This window comes from Pteropus alecto, unplaced genomic scaffold (assembly GCF_000325575.1).
Source record: "Pteropus alecto unplaced genomic scaffold, ASM32557v1 scaffold220, whole genome shotgun sequence".
Taxonomy (NCBI): domain Eukaryota; kingdom Metazoa; phylum Chordata; class Mammalia; order Chiroptera; family Pteropodidae; genus Pteropus; species Pteropus alecto.
The window spans coordinates 1,550,063-1,552,026 of NW_006430043.1; the positions used below are offsets into that span (position 1 = coordinate 1,550,063).

The window sequence follows — 1,964 nt, forward strand, 5'->3', positions numbered from 1 at the left end:
CTTCTTTTCAAACCACGATTTTCCCACTTATTTTGGTCATCAAGCAGTCCTATTCGTTAGTGGCCTGCAGACTCATTCCCAGCTACCCCCCTGGGGGGTAAAAATGAAGGAATTCCTCCTAGGCTGGCCCCAGTAACTCAGAATTAAATAAGAGGAGGGGCTGGAAGCCTCCTGGAGACTAAAAGAACTTGAGGCTAAACCTACCTTACCAAGGATGGAGAATTTATTCAGATAATGTTTGACAATTCATATATGCCACATCAGGATAGTAAGAATTAAAGGTAGAAATCTCACTCTTCCTCATACCTGCCCTACTGCCCAACCAGATTCCAGACATTGCATCACCGTCATTGCCATTTTGCTAAACGGAGGCCTCTAGGCACTAATCACACAGGCAACTGCGTGTGTCATAAAAATGCACAACTTTTCCGTTAAAATGTCTCTTTCTCTCTGGCTACGTTGGTGATTCTCCAGTTAGTTCAATACTTTAAAGGCTGCAGCAGCATGCAAAAGAATTTCATTTCATTTCATTTCTTAAAAAAAAAGTTAAGAAAGGTCTCCAGGAGATGGTGAGTTTTATTGTGTCTTGTCTGGATAGAAGTTTGTTTTACTCTCGAATATTCCAGGGTAGAGAGAGACTTGGAGAAAGCACAGGATGTAGAGGTCTATTCGGTGTAATCTTCTCCCTCATTTTCATCTTCACCGTCAATGGAGAGAGCAGCATACTTGCTTGCAGAACTGAACTTCTATAATAGATGAGAGTGATAAAATGACCATGGCCTTGAATTCTCACATCAAAATCCAAGAAACAGGATACGGACACTTTGGTAAATGGGGGATGATAGTCCAGACCACACCCACTTGCTTGCTCATTAGCATTTTCCACTGGAGAGTAGCTAGGGAGAGCTGTCAGAAGCACGTGTGTTCTTATCGAGGTCATAACACCTTTTATCTTGAAAAAGGGATGAGAGTAGTGAAAGGTATAAACAGAAAAATGCTAATCTAAGCCACTTTCACTATTTCAAATAAGCAGCAGTGCCTTATTTCCAACCACTCTGTTGCAGCCTTAAATAAAAGGGAGTTCAACAGCAAAAGCAAGCTGAGGGAAGTTGAGAACAAGCCTTTGACACTTACAGAGGCTGGATTTTCTTCAGGTTTCTTTGGCTCAGGTGCAGATCTGGAGTCTTGATCCTTTTTGCCATCACTGAGATGTGAGCATAAAACCACATCTTTAGGAAAGGACTCTCCCAGCAACCGCAAACAGTTCTGAGGCACTCAAAAGGCACCTCCAGTCAACAATCCTTGCTATCTGGACATTTTGTTATTTCTAGACTCTCAGAATTGTAACTGTCTATATTGGTTGATTTTAGTTTGTTCACAGTAGGAGATCTGGCAATACTTGGAGAACAAAGAACTTAATTACAAAGACACTTGTGTCTAGTATCAAATGAAACATTACAAATAATGAGAGAACATCCATACCTATCTGACTCCTTCCAGTGGTCTTTATTCCCTCCATCTCCTGGACCACGGCTGGAGTTCCCACTTTGGCCTTTTGGAACACTCACCCCATCCACTTTGTTTTCATCTGCTTGAGTGGAGATACAAAAAAAAAAAGAAGGCAGGTAAAAGAATTACTCTTCCTCTCCTAGGTTTCAACTGGAGAAAAAGGTACTCATGTACTGAGGGAAATTAAACCTCACTGCAATCCAGACTTCCTTCCTAAGCCCTTCTTCCCACATCTTCTATATCGCACATACCCACCCAGACATCCACCAAATGAGATTCACTGAAAAGTTCTACTGTAGGGTTACACCATCATGAAAAGCAAACTGGCAATAAGGACTATGCCACTGTGTAGTGACCTTGGCCTTGCAGATGGTGACATTTCTAATTTAGAGTGAGCATGTTAATTTCCTTCCGATTCTTACTGCCCCCCCCCTCCCAGAAATGTTCTACCAGGA

General features: G+C 42.0%; 1 protein-coding gene across 8 annotated transcripts in view; it reads right to left on the reverse strand.

The window, feature by feature from the left end:
• Positions 1-201: 201 nt before the first annotated feature.
• The window catches only part of EIF4B (eukaryotic translation initiation factor 4B), a 25,159-nt gene continuing 23,396 nt past the window's right edge, over positions 202-1,964 (reverse strand). For 4 of the 8 annotated variants that reach the window (XM_015588332.2, XM_015588324.2, XM_025045296.1 and 1 more), the window contains 3 exons: positions 1,482-1,588; positions 1,135-1,206; positions 202-746 (listed from right to left, as the gene is read on the reverse strand). In XM_015588332.2, coding sequence (XP_015443818.1) covers positions 666-746; positions 1,135-1,206; positions 1,482-1,588 — 260 coding nt within the window. In that variant the 3' untranslated portion in view covers positions 202-665. Of the gene's footprint in view, positions 747-1,134; positions 1,207-1,481; positions 1,592-1,964 lie in introns of all 8 variants that reach the window. The other 4 variants (XM_015588319.2, XM_025045293.1, XM_025045290.1 and 1 more) reach the window with 1 other exon arrangement.